The 17,170-nt window shown below is 36.2% G+C and overlaps 2 protein-coding genes across 2 annotated transcripts in view; one reads left to right on the top strand and one right to left on the bottom strand.

Moving 5' to 3' along the window:
* Positions 1-17,170, bottom strand: part of TNKS (tankyrase) — a 148,666-nt gene that overhangs the window by 28,363 nt on the left and 103,133 nt on the right. The window contains exons 10-15 of the mRNA XM_052661493.1: positions 16,421-16,512; positions 16,252-16,330; positions 5,527-5,698; positions 4,311-4,390; positions 2,331-2,476; positions 379-544 (exon numbers count right to left, since the gene is read on the bottom strand). Of these exons, the coding sequence (XP_052517453.1) occupies positions 379-544; positions 2,331-2,476; positions 4,311-4,390; positions 5,527-5,698; positions 16,252-16,330; positions 16,421-16,512 (735 nt within the window). The remainder of the gene's footprint in view (positions 1-378; positions 545-2,330; positions 2,477-4,310; positions 4,391-5,526; positions 5,699-16,251; positions 16,331-16,420; positions 16,513-17,170) is intronic.
* On the top strand, positions 15,257-15,556 carry LOC128068347 (60S acidic ribosomal protein P1-like). Its single transcript, XM_052661496.1, has one exon. It carries the CDS (start codon positions 15,257-15,259, stop codon positions 15,554-15,556), a length of 300 nt encoding a protein of 99 aa, XP_052517456.1.

The following is a 17,170-nucleotide window of genomic DNA, read 5'->3' as shown; positions in this document are numbered from 1 at the left end:
AAATAGCTACCGAGAAAAAAAAAAATCAAACTTGATGGAAAAACACATTTCTTCTTATATAAATATCTTCTGATATTAATTCTGTCAGTTACAGATAAGTAATGCAAGCTAATTCAACTCTTTCCAAAACCTACCTTGTTGAATTGTGATGAACTCAACATAATCAAATCAGTTCAGAAAGGCACTTCAGCCACTACTCAAAGCTACGTAAGAATCATGATATCACACTTAAACATCCCCCTAGAACAGAAAACGGAAGCAGTCTCTACAGCACTTACTGCACTGTATTACAGAATAATTTACCTTGATGTCATTTTACATCCTAATCAAATAATAAATATAATTACCTTATATTTTATAATTTTTAAAAGTACATACTTTTAAAAGGAGCTTGCAGATTTCATATTTTCCTTTAGCTGCTGCTTCATGTAGAGGGGTAAATTTCCATAAGTCTGCCACATTGACGGAAGCCCCATGTCTTACCAAGAGCTCAGCTACTTCGTAGTGTCCGTATGAACAAGCATTATGAAGGGGCACCAAGCCACTAAACCAAAGAAAATCATTTTAAAGACATACAATAAAGCTGTGTGTTAAAATGATACATATAATAAAATAATTCTCTATGGCATTTGACTATTATTGAACACTCCCTTAAGAAAAATAATTCTCTGATCTTGAAGATAGTCAGTATTCAGTAATGAAAATAATGACATCAACCAAGAACTCTAGTCAGATGTACAAACTATTCTGTGATGACTCGTTTAAGTTCTGATTACAATGCAGCTGGCCTTCTAAAAGGACAAAAAGTTCTGATTACAAGGCAGCTGGCCTTCTAAAAGGACAAAAAGTGTCCCCATAAAAAAGGAGGGTGCCTCAAAAGATAAATTTAAGTTGCACTTAGTACATAGCAGACACAAGGTATCAAGTTAGGACCTTTTTGCTTAGAGAGATCCGGGTTTCTTTGTTTTTGTTTTTAATGTTTTGAGACCAAAAATACTAACTGCTAAAATGGGGCAATAGAAACAAATGTTGGCTCCTCTCTAACGAACCATAATACTTTGAAAGAGATAGTGATTAATATTAAATGTTCATGTCTGACGTGTTTCTTTTAAAAGAGAAATAAATGCAAAATGGTTAACTGAAATCTAGTGAAAGTGAAAATGGTAGTTGCTCAGTCAGGTCCGACTCTTTGTGATCCCAAGGACTGCAGTCCTTTTCTGTCCATGGAATTCTCTAGGCAAGAATACTAGAGTGAGTTGCCATTCCCTTCTCCAGCGGATCTTGTCGACCCAGGGGTCGAACCTTGTCTCTTGCACTGCAGGCAGATTCTTTACTGTCTGGGCAACCAAGGAAGCCCAACTGAAGTCTAAGTTGTGTGGTTTATTTGTTAGCAATGTAACTGCACAGGAAGGTGCTTATTTATATTTTGAGATGATATGAAATTAACTCAGGATATGGAAGCTCATTTCAGTTAAAACTTCCTTCGTGCTTTTCTAAATGTCTTTTGTGGCTGCTTTAAACCCTGTCTAGATAAACTGAAATAGTTTCATAAGCTAATACAAAAATAGAGAATATCTGAATTAGTAAAAATGAAATGTTTCTACTAATATGGATGACTCTTTTTGGAGGAGAAAAGATTTAATAGCAAAAGGAGGGATGAACAATAAACTATATAAACTTATTTACAAAATAAAAAAAAATACTATATATAGGCATTAAAAGGATGAAATGAACTGCTTAGTACTGATACAGAAAGACATTCAAGATATACTATTATAAAAAAGGCAAACTGTAGAGCAGCCTGTGCGGGATGACATCTTCATTTATGTTAAAAACAAGCCCCATCACAACAGCACACACACTGGTACACATGTGCTTCAAAACTCCTGACAATTATAACAAAATTTTGATGTTGTAATCTCTAGGAGGTGGAATGAGAGGGACTTTTCACTTTCTCTACATTTTCATAAAGTTTTAATTTGGGGGGATTCCCAGATGGCTCAGTAGTAAAAATATATCTGCCTGATAATTTAGGAGATATGGGTTTGATGCATGGGCTGGAGAAGATGCGTTGGAGAAGGAAACTGCAACCCACTCCAGTATTTCTGCCTGGGAAATCTCATAGACAGAGAAGCCTACAGTCCACGGGGTTGTAAAGAGTTGGACATGACTTAGCTACTATACAACAACAAAGTTTTAAGCATTATGCTTTAAGCTTTAAAAAAAAAATTACTTTTTTAACAAGGGGAAAAAGATCTATCATGAAAAAAAAAATTTTTTTTTAAAGTATCAAGAAAACGAATTCCACACAGTGACATTCTAACACATACCCTTTGTCTTTGGCATGGACATCAGCACCATGGTGGAGGAGGTACTCCACAACAGACACACGGTTGTAGCCTGCCGCGAAGTGTAAGGGCGTGGAATGCCGGCCCTCTAAATCTCTGCAATTCACATTCTGAGGGCTGCAAAGTTGCTTTATTGACACACACACACACACACAAACACAAAAAGAACATTAGTATTTATTTAAGGATCTTGCACCAAAATACTGCAGGCATCTTGGATAAGTTGTAATTTTCTAATGACTATTTCTTTGATTAGATAGTACGAGTGATGTTTTAAAATCAGCAAGATGTTTTGCTTTACAGTGTCTACAAATATTCTTATGTTTGCACAGCAATTTCACCTTTTTCAATATTTCCTGGCCAAAATCCTAATCAAAAAGAAGAAAACATAATAAAGCAAGCATTGCCAAGGCAAATGGTGCCTTCCTTTCATTGTTAGAAGGCTTTCTTCCCCGTGAGAGCCTGTCTGCTTGTACCAGCACGCTCTTAACCACCCTTTGCTCAAGTAAGATTAAACCTGGCTGACTGTAGAACTACCCAAAATTTCTGCCTGCTTTGACGTGGCAATAAGAAGGCTCTGGAAAAATTACATTCATTCTGTCTGGGCCACCTCTTTGGCCCTTCGATCCATCAGAGCAGAGCCAAGCAATCAACAATATTTTACCTGATCTTCAAGGGGATATTTGTTTAGGTCTACAGGTCAAACTGATTCTGATCATACTAGTTGTTGGCCTTCTATTTCCTTCAGCCGTGTCCTCCAAATCGCCTCTCTGTCACCTGTTCATTTTCCTTTTGAACATTATCATCTCAGCACAAGCTCAACTCTGTCTGCTTACAAAGCAGTGGAAGCAAAGTCAGGCTGGAAGAGGCTGCATCATTGGTGGTGACAGATGGATGACAATACAAATATCTGAGTAATACTTTATAAAGAATTTCATTTTTTTTTCCCAGTGAGAGAATTATTATCTACTTGAGAAGTTAATCATCATCTCCATTTTACAGATAAAAAAACCAAGGCTCAGAGAGGTTAAGTGACATCCTATGTCCTAGAGTGGTAAGGGGTAGAATAAAAACTCAAACTTCATTTTCCTGATTTTTAATCTTGCCATCTTTCTGCCATTGCTTACTTATTTAATTATTTAGTCACTGCTTAGTTATTTGATTATCCTAAATTTAGGGAAGTGATGTGAAGAGAGATAATGAAAAGAAGAAAGGTAAAAAAGGTTAAAAAAAAAAAAGCAGAGAAAAAGTGACATTTTCTAGGCTACATGGTCTGATGTCAAGGGCTTTCCAGGTATTTGACAAGTCTGGTTGCTGCTCCTGCCACTGTAGTGGGCTGTTATAACAAAAACTCAGAACCTGGAAGTCACCTATAGATATACTGAGAAGGGGCTGGTAGGGTGAACACAGGATTTTTCAGGTAGTACAGTTTTTTTACACAACAGAAGGAAGTCTGGGCATAAGGGAGAGACTCTATAACCTAAAGAGCCATCATCATTTGGTCAGATTGTATCTTTTCATGAAAAGTGAGTCTGTAGCTACATTAATGCATAAATTGTAGAATCAAAAAATACTTCCCAACTGCAGGATCATAAGGATGATTTCCTAGTGCAAAGGTGAGAATCTCTTGGAAAAGGTCAAGAACACGGTTTCAAACTTCACTGTACTATTACCTGGGCTTGCACTAGCTTGCAAATTTATGTGTGGTCCAAAATAACACTTTAATTTTAAAAAGTGGAAAGAAATAAAAAGAGCATTCATATAACCAGAAGTAAAGTGACTAAAAAATGATTTAATGAAAGGCACATACTAGGAAATTCTTAATAAAGATCTCTCCTTATGAGTCTACTCTGCTCATCCCTCTTATTGTTTGGATTTGAGTTGTTTCACTTACAAGCTTAAAATGAATTGGGAAGCAAAGGTTTCAAAGAGCTACCCAAGACATTAAAGACATTGACATACCTTCACAGTTTCCAAGTCTCCGGCTTTAGATGCTTCTAAGAGTCGATAGTCAACATCAGAAGTGCGTATAGGTGTACTTTCTGCATAAAAGACAAGGGAAGATTACTGCTGGTTTTTAAGGAAACATAGTAGCAAAGGAGGGAAAATTATTTGGTAAATGGAAAGAGAGATGTTAACATAAATGCTGTCAGAGTGTACCATTAAAACTTTACTATTGTATACTGTTGGTTAACTACAGGCTTGTGAGATGAAAGTGAGGGTCTCTAAAAGTGGAACTCAAACCTGGTATTAATAGGGGTTGTTAAACAAACCTTTAAAATATTGCCCAGAACAGAACCCCAATAATTTACTATACATTCTATATAACTGATGTCTTCTTTCAGGAGTCATTACAGACGTAACCTGGAATTGGATTAGTAAATACAGGTACAACTGAAAAGTTCAGCCTGTATATGGTCTATAGACATACAAATTTTTTGCAGAAATATTAGTTTAAAAAATTATATTGTCATCTAAATAAAAAGAAGAATTCTCATTAAAAAAAAAAAACCTTATAAGGGCAAGATTTACCACCAAATTCTATTATTTGTATTATCCTTCCTGATAATAAAAAGTATGAAGACTTACACTAAAAAGTTCTGGCACATACTAAAATAGGCATTTAATGACCCATATAATGTTTTATCTTACTAATCAATTTTTAAGAAGAATTATCAAAATAATAAAAAAATTTTCATTTGTGATTCACTATTTAATGTTATCTTTTACTAGCCGCCATATATTTTAATTGTATTCATTTAGAAGACATTTTAAAAGCATTGCTGGAGCAATCTGCTTAATTTATTCAATCCTTTCCTCCCCATTTTATCAATTACCTCTAAAAACTATATATAATATTATGAGAAATTCTGATGAAATAGCTATATGTTTCCCTGATTTATAGTTATAACTTGGAGTAACTAACCTAAAATTCCCTATTAAATGGTTCTTAGTACAAGAGAAAAATTTGGAATGTTTGAAGTTTAAGAATTACAAAAAGGAGAATGTTGATGGGCAGGGCCACAGGCTAAATTGTAAGCAAAGAAAGGCAGGAAAAATTTTCAGGCCAAGAAAACATTCCATAGAGCCCCTTAAAACAAGGGGCACAAAGTCTGCGTATCAGTGGACAGACCTGGGAAAGGAAGAACAGAAAGCAAGGTTGTCTGTGTGAACTTACCACTCAGAATCTGCTGCACGGCCTCGTTCCCCATCTGTGCTGCTGTAAAGCCTTGTAAGGAGATGATGGAGGGATCTGAGCCGTAACTCAGCAGCAGGCGGCATGTCTGCAGATGACCAGCAAGGGCAGCTCTATGCAAAGCGGTCTGACCAAGGGTGTCCAGTGCATTCATCTGAAATATCATTGAAGGGGGCACATGAGACTGAGCAGCCGTTTTGTTCCCCTTTACACCCTAGTAAATAAATTCTTGAGAAAAATCAATTGTCAACTTTTACAAAAAATATAATAGACTATTCATAAACTATTCACGAATTCTTGCGTACTGATTCTAAAGAAATACCATCTTCTTAAAACTTATAATATACCCATCTCTTCCCTGAATGACTGCCTTCCTGTCCATCCTCCATTCCTTGCCACTCTCCTTGACAACTCGAGGTCTCTGTAAGGTCCCCAAGGTCTGGGACTCTTGTCTGAGGTTCACTGCCCGTCACAGCAAAGATGCACATTAAATACTTTTGGATGAGTGGGTTCTACCAAACTTGTACCCAGAATGTAAAGACAACAGAGTAAGCAAGCAAAGATAGAGTAGTTAATTGTGTTTCTTTCCTAATTTTAGTCAATAATTATAATAGAATGACCTAATTGCATTACAAACACATTTAACCAAAAACTTGATTTGAAAATTCAAAAGTTCCATTTTTAAAACTTTGAAAAATTATAATGAAAGAATGGTTACTTTTAAGACTGTTAAGACAATGTTAAACTTTGGGATCATGTTTATAATTTGATCAAAACTAACTAGTCCTAACCTGTTTTCTGGAATGCCCCAGTAAAGACTACTCTAGTCAGACCAAAGTCCTCATTCATTGTACATGATGCTTCTTTCAGAGAAGCCCTTCATTCTGCCTTTCTGGATTATGAGATCCACGGCAAGTTTCACCTTTTCTAAGAAGTCTTCCTTGATTACTTCAAACCTTGATGATTACTTCCTTTCTGAACACCTATGTCAATTCAGCACTGTTTTAGAAATTAGAACACTGGGATAGTGTTTGTTTACCAAGTAAAATTAAGGTTACGGAAATATGGACTGTATTGCATAGGTTTTCTGTGTCTAGAAAGCTCCTGTTAATGGTACGCAGTAAATTCTCAAATACATTCTGGCTGGTTATTCAAAACACTTGTGTACCCCCACCAAACATAAGAATAAGAGAGGGTTTAAGACAATTGGTCTTCCTGTCTCCAGTCTTTCATTGTTGTAAGTAAGGCCGTGACACTTCAGGCAAGGGTTCAAATAAATTCTTAACAGTGTTTCACAAAAATCACCATGAAATACCGACAAATTTAATTATATCATATTTGCCAGCAGAAAAATGACTATACATAAAAACACAGTCATTATTAGCAAGTACTGATGGAAAACACAAGCGGTCAAACTAAACTTGAAGTTTTCTATGAATATTTCTATTACGTTCTCATCACAGGAGAAAAAACTTAAAACTGAGAACATTCTAATCATTAACATTTTCCTGGAATTTGCATAAAACACCAATTTAATTACAATGATGGAAATCCTCAATCCAGTTCATCAAATCATGGGAACACAGTTTGAGAACTACTAGTCTAAAATACAGATCTTACCAAGTTACTCCTCAGCTCAAACACAGGGACTCTTTCATGCCTTCACATAAACTTGAATCCCTCCACATATTAAACACTATCTGTCATTTACTTTTACATCACCACCCCTTCTACGGTATTTTTTCATCACAATCTGATAGGCTTGCTGTGCTCCAGCGTTATTAGGTTACACTGAAGCCCTATTTTCTGGAGGTGTTAGTTTCTAAAGTCATTGCAAAAGGTAAAATTTGCCTTTGGTCAAGATTATCCTTTAAGATACCTTAACAATGCAGTGGTAGAGACAGATACAGTTTCTCAGTAAATCCAACATCAGCCAGTTTCACTTCCAGTGTCTGAGCAAATCAACTAAACACCAGATGAAGTACAGAGAATATTTTTAAACATTAACAAAACACTGTGTGTCAGAAGTGGTTACCTCTATAAATATGCGTGGTGGAACTGGGTGCAGCACAGAAAACCGCAGACTCACTTCTCCCATTTCTCACTCACTCTGGGGCATGCACTCATGGGGTGCAATACTGAGCAAAAATCACCACTCCCTAGCATAAGGAAGGGACGCAACTACATTTACTAAGTACTTACCAATGTTAGACTCTGTGCCTGATACTACTTGTTTTAATATATTGTAAGCTGTTTAAAAGCAGAGACTATGCTTTTAAGATTTTCCTAAAGAGAATGATTGAGTACTGTAATGATATGTGGCCGGAAACGTACAGGACATAAAATTATGACTAAAAAATGCCCAAAACTGTTTTCGAAACCAGTAAGCAAAGGATAAGGAAATGATAAGGGGACTTTCTCCAAATTCTAGTCGATGTGAACAGTCTAGTCTCAACAGCTAACTGTGAAGTTGAGTTCACCTCTTGTCTAAGCTTAAGCTATCTTTGTCCACATCACTCACGTGGTAATTCATCATGACTTATTCTGTGACATTTCTGTACTTAGCAATGTGAACTCACACAATTTTACATTAACTATGAACATGTGATGATGTTCCAATCTGATTTCAAGTAATCTGAGAGTTGAAAACGGTCTCTATATTATTTTAGCTATTTTTTTTTTTTCTGTTCAAATCAGGGCACTTTGAAATTAAAAGCAAGGAATAGTAAAAATAAAATCCACAATAGAGGGACAAGGACAGGAATCTCAAACAGGTCTATATCCTGGTAGACAGAAACTACAACCTAGGAACAGTTGGCAGGCATACTGTAAACTTTTTAGCTTGATGTTAAGAAACACTGGGCTTCCCTCGTGGCTCTGATGGTAAAGAATCTACCTGCAATGCAGGAGGCTCGGGTTCAATCCCTGGGTCGGGAAGAGCCCCTGGTGAAGGGAATGGCAACCTGCTCCAGCACTCTTGCCTGGATAAGTCTGTTGAAGAAGAGTCTGGCAGGCTACAGTTCATCGGGTCGCAAAGAGTTGGACATGACAGAGCAACTAACACTTCCATTTGTTTTTTTTAAAGAAACATTAACTCTGCATCATCCCCCCCTTTTTAAAAAAATAAAAGTCAAATTAATTTTGTTGAATACTGCTAAATGATTATGCCAACTATCATAAGTCTACATTTCTGTAATTGGTTTTCTAAGAGAAAGTAACTACTTTCAGGAAGTTTATCTTCCTGAAGCAGGATTTGCTCATGCCATCTGCCTATTCAAAAATTTCCAATGGCTCTCCAAGTATTAAAAGAACAAACCCCAAACTCTCCAACTGAGACTACTAAGACCTTGCTCCAATACGTCTTTTCAGATTTTCCTTATTTCCCCATGAACTAAGTAATTATTCTATCTACTGAACTAACTAATCATTAACTTGTGACTGACAAACTCCTTTGCTTTCCTGATTGAGCCATTATTTAAAATGTATTCTGAGCACAAATCAACCACTCACTAGTATAAGAAAGGGATGCCAACTATATTTACTACTATTTCTATAGATCTAATTCCTGGACATTCCTAGTGAAAATTCTATTTTATTCATGAAATTTCTCCCATTCTCTCCCAAGCCTGCCACCACTAATAGAAGTAATTGGTCTCTCCTCTGAATAACAATCTACCTGTCCTTTCCAATCTGATAATTGATATTCAAGTAGACTGTATTAGTTGAGACCATTTTTTAGATTTTAAGTCCCTTAAGAATCTTTATCAAATTCAAACTTCCTATATACCTCATAGTAATAAGTGCAACGCCTTGTATACTGGGTGTTTGAAAATGGTTGGTAAATGGATGGCTCAAAACAATGACAAATTAGTAAATTCTGATGATAAAGAATACAGTTTTCGATATACCATTCTGTATAATGAACAGACTACTGAAACATTCTCTAACCAAAAACCATGTATTCTTCTTTCCCAGAAGAATATATTCTTCTTTCCCTCCAGAAATCTGGAGGAAAAAAAAGCTAAATGCCTATGTTGACAGAATTGTTTAATACTGAAAATAACTGACTCACTTTATCTGCAGTAAAAGTATAATTAAAGTTTTTACAGATTATTACAGGCCACTGTTATCCACGGTAGGATGTACACAGGTCAAAGCATCTCCTATGAGGAATGAAATAAACAAAATGACTACCAATTTAATTCTTAGCTAGAGTTTGCTACAGTGATCAATATTTTACTCAAAGGCTTTTAATCCTTTAATGTGTTATGAATCCATCACAGAGTATAGAATTTTTCTAGGAAGTTAAATTTTGATATAATCTGAGAAACAGGAAACTAGGTTAGTGTTTACTAGCCACACTTGAGTAGTAGTATTTGTAAACCTCAACATCCACATGGAATTTTAAAAGAAGCAATTAGGTTTTTTGAAAAGAGATATATTATATTCTAATGGTACATATTTCCTTTGCTTTCTTAAAGGGATACTCACACTGCCGACATGCCCTAACTGTCAGAGAAGTAAGTTGTGGAGCATAGCTGATTACTCGAGGTGCCAATGCCGTGGCTGTGCTAAACAAACTGAAGTCTTATTTACTCTCCCTTTCTCGTTTCTGAGATGAGATGGCAGCTGCAGGTGGTATATTTCCAAGCCAAAGGTTTATAAAGTAAGGGCTGTGAAGATCGTATTCAGGCCACAGAGAAGTACAACAGAAAAATACAGTCTATAAAGAGAATGAAGCAGATGAACAAACACTGGCAAAGAAAAGAAACTCATGCAATCTCAGAAAGAGAGAGACATATACAGGGAGAATGTCAGCTAAGGAAACTAACAGTTATTCCCAAATTCATTGTTCCGTCTTTTGTGAATTTCAGCTATAACTCCTGCAAATCATTTCTTTGGGATTAGCTCTGTGGTTATCTCACAGAAGTAATAAGCCAGATTTCTACTTCTGCCTAATCTATATTCAATCAATCTAACTGAATGGTAACTAAAATGTCTCTGAGACACTGGCCCCTTGGGACTTTATTCTGATATGATCAAACCTTAGATATTGTTTGAACTATAAAAGCTACTTGGGATCTACAGTTTTAAAAGCACTTTAACACTTTTGGGCTGACAGAATCTGCTTATCAACTCACCTCTGAAAGAGAATTAATAAAATCCTTATAATAAGCTAACACATTTCTCTAAAGACAGCAAAGATTCTTGATCACTCTCAATGTGAAATAAGCCCATTAAACACCAATTACTATTGACACAATTTCTTTTTACATACAGTATAAATAAATCTGTCAAATTAAGACATGAACATCAAAAAATTTCTTCATGTTCCACACATTTAACAGATGCTCACTAATGACAAAACAGTAGTGCTTTCAAATATGAAAAAAAGAACTTCTGAATTAAACCTTTTGTTTCTAGGTACTAACAATACCATATGCAACTGGGGCTTAGGTTCTACTTAATAATGACAGTAGATAAAGCAGTAGCAATAGAATGCAGAATGTCAGAGTAGACTGACAATAATAAAGAAAAAGATGAAATCTTTATGTCTCTCTTATTTACGGTTTACAGTAATCTTGTAAAGTAGGGGGTTGGTAGACATATAAAAGTGGACTTCTCAAATAAGTTGGTTAATAACTCCATTTTCTTATAACCATCATTTCCTTAATAGTCCTTTCGCTGAATACTGCCTGCTTGCCTCTCCAGACCCATAATATCATCCTTGACCCTGCTTCGTGTCCTGGGAAAATCACTTGTATAGATGACAACGATGGCTTTTTTGTCTTTAACTTTCTGTGGCATTTGGCCAGTGGGTGGTGGGCAGGAGCGGAATGAGGAATGTGGATGAGGTCTACCCCTTATCAAAGGCTACAGATGCTGTCAGGTGGTCTTCTCTAGCTAGCCCCCCGCGCTTCTGCACCCCTTCAGGCCCAGGGATGACGATAGCTCCCATTTGCTGCTGGTACTACCTTATTCCTGTTGATTTCCTAAATCTTGCCCATACCTTTGTATATAATTTATTAAATATTCCTCAGATTACCCACTTTGAGTGTGTATTTATTGCCAAAACCCTAATTAATACAATTTTCTACCTGTATACTTTTGGAATATCTTCTTCAAAAGCTGTGTGTGTGTGCACACTCAGTCCTGTCCAACTCTTTGTGATCCCATGTACTGTAGCCCACCAGGCTCCTCTGTCCACGCAATTTTTTCAGATGAGAATACAAGAGTGGGTTGCCATTGCCTTCTTCAGGGATCTTCCCGAGCAGGGATCAAACCTGCATCTCTTTTGCCTCCTGCAGTGGCAGGCGGATTCTTTACCACTATGCCACCTGGGAAAACCCCTCTTCCCACTGCTGTTCCACAAAGATGAGCAACCCTCAAAAGTTCTTTCCTTGACTCTCAGCCCATCTCTCCACATTCTCTACCTGGAACTGTCCTCATTCCCACAGCGTGTGATCATTATGTCAAGGGCTTCCCAATATTTCTAATCCTAAACTATCATACTCCAGGGCTGTTTCCAACTACTAGTTTTATTTAATGTCCTTCTATTCCTCCTATCATATTAACTCCAAGTACAAAATCATTGCCAACACATAGCTTTCTTACTTCCTTAATTGTAGCACTATTTTCTAAGTCTATTCAAGCACCCAATTCACTTTCAAATAATACAGCTTAGTATTTCACAAATAGTCTTTCACAAATGGCTTTCATCATTTTCTTCCTTCTTCACTACTGAGGCCACTAAACTGGTTCAGGATTAGCTTCAAGTTTGGTAATTGCATTAACTTTCAAACTGGTATTTCTCACAGTATCCAGAACATTATCATTTTACATCTCAATGGTGGACCAGTGGATCAAAACAAATTAGGAAGTGATTATACACGTATGTCTTATATAAAATTTAGATAATGAGGGGAAATACATATTATATAAGTTTAGAAAGACAAATATGGAAAAAATTATAACACTCATACTTACTACTAATTAAAGAAAGTATGGTTTGTATGCAAGGTACTATACAACATATATATATATAAGCTCATTTAATTTTTACCAAAACAAAACAACAACAGTCACCCTTGTAAGGGAGGTATTAATACCCATATATATAACTAATGAGTCAACTGAGGTTCAGGAAAATTAAGTCCAAGGTCATAAAACTAGAAAGTGGAAGATTCTAAATGGAAAAGTATACCTGCTCATGTTATGTACACAATATGCTTAATTTAACATGCACAATGAACCTAAACTTTGTATTGCCCAAGCTTTACTCAAAAGAATGTTTTGGCTTGTGTTTCTAAGTTCTATTTAAGTAAGACAAATTAGTTAATGGCATTAGATCTCCCTACCAAATTCCCTGCCGTTTCTGATTTACTAGTCTTAGCGTAAGAGAACTGAATCGTAATTCAAGGGTAGGCTTGCTTGTTGGGAAGGTGCTTTTAGATCAAATGGAAACAATGCGTTGTTCAAAAATCAGATTGAAACCATAAGTTCCCCAGAAAGAACACCAGGCAGGCAAACATTAGGGCCCATCAGTAGCTCAACTGGGTTTTTACAGTGAGCTTTCACTAATGCTAGTCACCAGATAAACCAACCCTAAGGGACAGCAGTCTGCCTTGGGATCAGGGAATGAATGAATGGGAGGGTGGAAATAGGTATCTGTGGGTTCATAACCCTGCTTAATTTCTTTTTCCATTTAAGGTGCTTAGTAGCAGGAGTTCTCAATTTTGTTGAACTACAGTGGGAGGACTAGGGAAGATATACTAGTCTAAAAGTCATTCTACAGCACTGGCAGGGCGTTTAAAATTATACCCATGCCTGACTGATGAATTGCGACGTTATTGATGAGAATGTACTGTGAACATGAAGGGCAGAAAAAGATTTAGAGCCACAGACCTAGAGTAATGCTGACTAGGATAGGTTATATAAAATAATGTTATTTCTCATTGAATCTTTATGAAATAAAATGACTCACGGGAGACAACAAATAGATACTTTCCCAAAATGAAGGGCATTATTCATGGTTGTTCAAGAACATTATAAATGCCATAAGATATTTTAAAAAACAGGTCAATGATAACATACAATGCTCTTAACAGTAGCAGAAAGCCCACTTAGCTTATTATTTTCTGCTTGATAGAGCAACAAGACATTATTTATGTAACAACACAGTAGCTGTACCCTCAAAATAGGTAATAAATTTGTAGAACTGCTCCTTTCATTCTAGTTCATTCTGCTTTTTTAATTAAAAACATCAATGGTCCTTTTAAGGCAAAGATATACTAATTTTTGGATCATGCACTTCAGGAGTAAAATGTGTTTTGAGAACCCTCTCAATATTCATTTATGTTCATCTGTAAATTATAACCAAGCAGTACTAAACTAATATATAATGAGTATCATAAAACTTATATACAAAGATGAAACAATAAAATATTAAAAAAATTTAAATTATCAGTCATACAAAATGTCATTTGGCTCAATTAAAAGACTTTAAAAAATCTTATAAAAACTGTGATGTAGATTTGAGGGTGTGATTCTAGATTCATTTTCAATAACAGCTAGATTTCACATAGATATGTGGTGCAACTGGAAAAAGTACATTGTTAGCGAAGTCTTCTAAATCACAATGGTTATTTTTAATTTTTAATGTAATTTACTAATTATGCTAAGGCTTTAATTGAATTTTGCTAGTAAAATTGCATCTTTCTTGATTCTTGCAAACTTATCATAAGGTACTGCACTAAAATTCATTAATAGGTTCAAAAACTACCTAACAAATTAAAAAAAAATTTTTTTTAACAGGTTAGAAAATTCTGTTGCCCAGTTTCAAATTATATAGATGACAGCTAGTTGATAAACATACATCATTTTTTGGCAAGAAACTCAAAACACAGCAGATATTTTCTAAAAATTGATTTTCAAAATGGGCTCTTCATTTGTTAAAAGTTCCTTTTAAAAAGCAGCTACTTTCTCATTCATTTCTCTAAAATATGTAACTTTGATCTTTAATGTTCTGATTATGTTTCTTTCTTAAAATATGTACCTACATGCAAGTAATAATCATTTGTCACCATAGAATAAGCAAATTTTGAACTCACTTACTTTCATTAAAAAAAGGCAAAACAGCTAAGTATGCCAATTCCTGAAAATCCTCATTTATGAAATAGCCAGATAAACCTTTTTTTAAGATTGTCATGGTTGTTTCCTCTGACTTTCAACAGTGGGATTTGTCAAGATGCTACCGTTTAGAATAATACCCATGAATCTACTCATGTAAAGTGCAACGTGTCACATCGTGCTGGATGTGAGCAGACGAGTGAGTGTATCCCTGTCAATCCCCCCACCACACACACACGCACACACACACACACACAGGTTGATGGCAGTATCAATCTGTTTATGAAATAGCAGTAGATCTTAATTTCTCTGTTCTTAATAAGTTAATAAATTACTTTCAATAAATAAAAATTCTAGTATTTCCCCCCTCCACCCAGTGGCTCCTCTTGTATGTTCCATAGAGTGTCTATATCCTACTTTGGGGACTCCTGTTTTAAAATATACACTCTTGCTTTCTTTCCTCAGCTGTTGCTAAGGTGCTCGGGTCTTCCGAGGAAGCTAAGGCCATTTTGGGGTGAGGCCCTCACTTCATCCAGCAACTAGCCCCGCGCCCGGCAGCTCCCACTGAGCACCCGCCCGCACCATGGCCTCCGTCTCAGAGCTCGCCTGCATCTACTCTGCCCTCATTCCGCACAACGGTGAGGTGACGGTCACGGAGGATAAGATCAATGCCCCCACTAAAGCAGCCGGTGTAAATGTTGAGCCTTTCTGGCCAGGTTTGTTTGCAAAGGCTTTGGCCAATGTCAACATCGGGAGCCTCATCTGCAATGTGGGGGCTGGTGGACCTGCTCCGGTAGCTGGCGCTGGACCAGCAGGAGGTCCTGCCCCATCCACCACTGCTGCCCCAGCTGAGGAGAAAGTAGAAGCAAAGAGAAGAATCTGAAGAGTATGATGATGACATGGGCTTTGGTCTTTTTCACTAAATCTCTTTAGTAACACATTCAAGAAAAAGCTGAGCTGTTAAAAAAAAATTGTTGAGGATTTAAAAATTTTCACGTTCAAGTACCTCTGAAAAACAACTAACTTGCTTCCTTCAAGCAAAATTTCCTCAAGCAATTCATGGGAGTCATGGAGTTGCAGATAATGTCACTCAGACAGTGCCAATAAAAATGGTTATTAAAAATTTCTTTATATTGAGGTTATGTGAAAAAATGATTATCATTACTGGTTTGAAGGAACAAATGTTCTTTAAAATAAGTAGCAATGTTTTGCCCATCGTTTACATAAATTATTTTCTGACAAGCCATCATTGATGTTGACTACCAAAATGTATCAATTCCAGTATTAAGGTAAAACAATGTAAAGTTGAAATGCATTTCAAATGATAAGACCCTAACCACATTTATTGCTTTACAGAAGGACGACAGTAAAGTACAACATAAAACACCAGGAATTATCTCTATTAGCAACCAGATTTAAATCAGCTTTAAAGGAGAATCAGTGAATTCAAATACATGTTAACAGTCCTTTATGAGATTAACTTCTTCAGGAAAATCAGAGAGGAGAGGAATAATCTTTAAGTGCAGCTAGCTACTCAATGCCAAGACTGGCACCTTATCTCAGGTGTGTGCCTTTTACCTTTGCTCCGTGTTTATGGAGAACTTCCATGACATCGTTGTGGGCTCTCTCTGCTGCAACGTGCAGGGGAGTCATGAAACTGTGGAGGAGAAAAGGAAAAGGTTACCTCTTAACTTGTATCGCATTCTCGCTTTAACTACAGAGCAACGCCTTCTGCGACTGCACTTACTCTTTATTTTTCTCATTAACATTTGCTCCTTTTCGAAGTAACAATTCTGTCACTTGTTTGCGTTTGGGATGCAGAGAGGCCACAGCACAGTGCTGTAAAAGAAAGAAAAACCAGTGAATAAAATAAACTTCTGTGTGAAAGTAGATTTCTGAATTGAAAAGCACCTGCTGACTATTTAAAACACTGCTGTCAAAACCAATACAGTATTGTAAAGTAAAATAAAGTAAAAATAAAAACTCAATAAAAAAAATAATAATAAATTTAAAAAAATCCAATAAATAAATAAATAAATAAATACATAAAAAACACTGCTGTCTCAAAACATACATTTTCACATTACGGAGATGACCGAAATTCCTCCAAAATACACTGGGAGTATGAAACATAAGCCTTTAAATCAAGGTGAAATTATGCTCTTAGTTGAGTATTCAGAGACTTCATTCCTTTCCCTTTAGCCAATAAGCAATTATCCAGTATATATTTACTTGAGGTATCAGAATACTGCCTCTCTGAAGCTATAAAAATCCATAACTGAATTTCTCAGTCCTTCAGTAGGCTGTCAGCCACAAAAGTCAGTATTTCTCAAGCTCTTCCCCAGAGGTACTCCTAGCACTATTGGAGAGTAAGTCCCTACGCCCAGGGACAGGTAAGAAGGCAACAGACTTGAAGGCGCTTAGAGGGAGAAGTATTCTCAGAAATTTTATGTTTTACCCTCTATTCATACAACCTTTGTGTTTAACTTCACTTCAT

Source organism: Budorcas taxicolor, chromosome 24 (assembly GCF_023091745.1).
Source record: "Budorcas taxicolor isolate Tak-1 chromosome 24, Takin1.1, whole genome shotgun sequence".
Taxonomy (NCBI): Eukaryota; Metazoa; Chordata; class Mammalia; order Artiodactyla; family Bovidae; genus Budorcas; species Budorcas taxicolor.
This window is presented reverse-complemented; position numbering and strand designations above follow the sequence as displayed.

What these genes read in the sequence shown, in the direction of transcription:
- LOC128068347 (XM_052661496.1), top strand. Translation starts at nt 15,257, where the DNA reads ATGGCCTCCGTCTCAGAGCTCGCCTGCATCTACTCTGCCCTCATTCCG.